The 2,408-nt window shown below is 50.8% G+C and overlaps 1 protein-coding gene across 1 annotated transcript; it reads left to right on the top strand.

The window, feature by feature from the left end:
• The first annotated feature begins 298 nt into the window (after positions 1 to 298).
• On the top strand, positions 299 to 2,408 carry LOC125530449 (WUSCHEL-related homeobox 5-like). Its single transcript, XM_087516933.1, has 2 exons — positions 299 to 797; positions 1,715 to 2,408. Exons 1-2 carry the CDS (start codon positions 344 to 346, stop codon positions 2,164 to 2,166), a joined length of 906 nt encoding a protein of 301 aa, XP_087373059.1. The 5' UTR covers positions 299 to 343; the 3' UTR covers positions 2,167 to 2,408.

Genomic DNA, 2,408 nt, shown 5'->3' with positions numbered 1-2,408 from the left:
GAGGAAGCATAACAACGCGCGTTTACATGCTATACTTGGAACAAAGTTATTTCGGTATAGGTACCAGCCCAAATGTTACTACATGTGTAGTGTTTTATCGTGATCACACACGTGGTACACGGCAAATAGCCGGCACACGAGTCTCGCCACCCTGTCGCGCCTCTGCTCGCCCCATGGGCCCATCCACAGCTTTTGACCACGCGGCGACAGCGGCCGGCCTCTCTCCCCCAGTCCTCCTCACCCTCCCACGGGCCTTTAAATACCCCCAACAACCTGCCCGATCGCAAGCGCACACAAATGCAAAACCCAAGCGCAAAGAAAACCCCTACTCCCCTAGCTAGCCATGGAAAGCGTCGAGCACCACGACGAAGCCGCCACCGGCCTCTCCCTTTCCCCTCCCCCTACGTCGGCGCCGCTCTCCCCACCGATATCCCCCAACTTCGCGGCGGTGGTGGCGCTGGCGAACGCGCGCTGGGTCCCTACCAGGGAGCAGATCGCGGTGTTGGAGGGGCTGTACCGCCAGGGGATGCGCACCCCCACCGCCGAGGAGATACATCAGGTGACGGCGAGGCTGCAGGAGCACGGCCCCATCGAGGGCAAGAACGTCTTCTATTGGTTCCAAAACCGGTTGCGCCAGAAGCAGAAGCAGCAGCAGCAGCAGAGATCTGACTACTTCGCCAGGCAGATCCGCCGTCCCCAGCCGCTGCCCACGCTCCGCAGGACCCCCGGCAACTCCTTCTCCCCGGTCCAGCTGCAGGCGCCGCCAGCGCCGAACACTCCTGCATGCAACAGAGAAGGTACGTCCGCGCATAAACCCTCTCCATTTATGCGCTCAGCACGCCATTTAATTAAATCCGCTTTTGGCAATTGGCATGCACGTCTTGATTGATTAGCTCCCGAATGTGTCTGTGCGTTTCTTGGCTGGCTTTACGATTGGGATTTCGTTGGAAAGGGTATGCATCTACGACTTTCCATTTGCAACCCCCGCGGCTTTCATGCGTCCGCACGGTAGTTGTACCATGTGTGGTGTGTTTTGCGCTGTTCCTCTTGCTCACGATGTGCGCGCATGCACATGTAAGAAAGAAAAAAGAAACATTTGAAAAGAAAAATTTACACGTATCTTAATATAAGATCTCATGAATATAACATCGACTGGGACTTGGATTTAGCAAAACTGTTTTCTTAACTCCTAATGATACCAAAGCAGTTGGCCGCCAGTAGCGAGCGAGAGAGTTTAGGAGTTTCCGGCCACTGAACTCACCTGAACTGTCTTGTTCCTAACTACTTTGAAGTGGTCAGACCTCCAAAAAATGCCTCGGGCTGCCATCCCATAATGTAGGAAGACGAAAGCAATTTTGTGGGCCCCAAAATGGCATGATGCGTGTCAGCCGATCCAGCAACGAGTAGTGTGTATTTACCTTTTTTTCAACTTGATTAAAATGAATTGAATTAATTTATATTCCTTCTGATTCGCCCATTTCATTGTGTTTCATCGATGCCAACTTTGTTCGCTATCAACAGAAATCGAGGAGGTGTTGGATATGGCTATGTTTGCACTGAGCGTAATTCTATGTGATTCTGCTTTTGTTATTTTGCCTAACCTTGAGCAAACTACCGGAAAGCACACAAAGGATACCCTTAATCCAAAATATGCCCTAAAGTTATGGTTGTACTAATATGTTTTCCATTGGATCCATGTTTCTTTTTCTTGCAGGGATGTACATGCAGCAGCCATGTTACATGACAGGGCAAGCGGCACAAGCCTCGGTGAATGCAGCCTACTACTCGCAGATGCAGCCATCGCTAATGCACCCAAATTTAGAGACGATGGCGCATGGCAACATCCAGGCACAGGCACAAGCCGCCATGTACTTCCAGACAACAGCTTCAAACAACTCCAACACTCAACAACCGCGTGCGGTCCAGTTCCCTTCGACCAACAACAGCTACGGGGCTCCTGAGGCCTACTCCCGTCGTCCCGTGCTTCTGAATCTGTTCCCGCAATACCCCACCTTCGCAAATCGCGAGAGGACCCTCCACACTGAGAGTGCCGGCTCCCCAAGGCCATCCACCTCAAGGTCGTTCTCTTTGGAGGCTGAGAGCTCGGAGGTCCCCAGCGGAGATGGCTCGAGATCGTTCTATGACTTCTTTGGTGAAGGCCACTGAACAAGCCACATGAATGTTGATATGCTCAACAAGAACCTTGTCCAAATCATCTAGGGTATCTCTCGATCTCATGACCATGCGATTGGGTGGATGTACCAATTGCCCTTTTGGGGATATTTATTAGCATTGTTGGTTTAATTCGTCAACTAGGCAGAAAATGTATTTCTTCACAAACTTGAGGCGGTTATCAGAAACATGTTGTTAAATTTGATTGAATTAATCTAGTTGATTTTTTATTGCAA

Source organism: Triticum urartu, chromosome 3A (genome assembly GCF_056163025.1).
Source record: "Triticum urartu cultivar PI428250 chromosome 3A, HENAU_Tu73, whole genome shotgun sequence".
Taxonomy (NCBI): domain Eukaryota; kingdom Viridiplantae; phylum Streptophyta; class Magnoliopsida; order Poales; family Poaceae; genus Triticum; species Triticum urartu.
Note: the sequence above shows the minus strand (reverse complement) of the source record. Positions and strands in the feature narration are given on the sequence as shown.

Excerpts from the sequence above, each read along its gene's own strand:
- LOC125530449 (XM_087516933.1), top strand. The coding sequence starts at position 344 with ATGGAAAGCGTCGAGCACCACGACGAAGCCGCCACCGGCCTCTCCCTT. Across the intron at positions 798-1,714 it reads TCCTGCATGCAACAGAGAAG|GGATGTACATGCAGCAGCCA; the intron begins GTACGTCCGCGC and ends TTTTTCTTGCAG.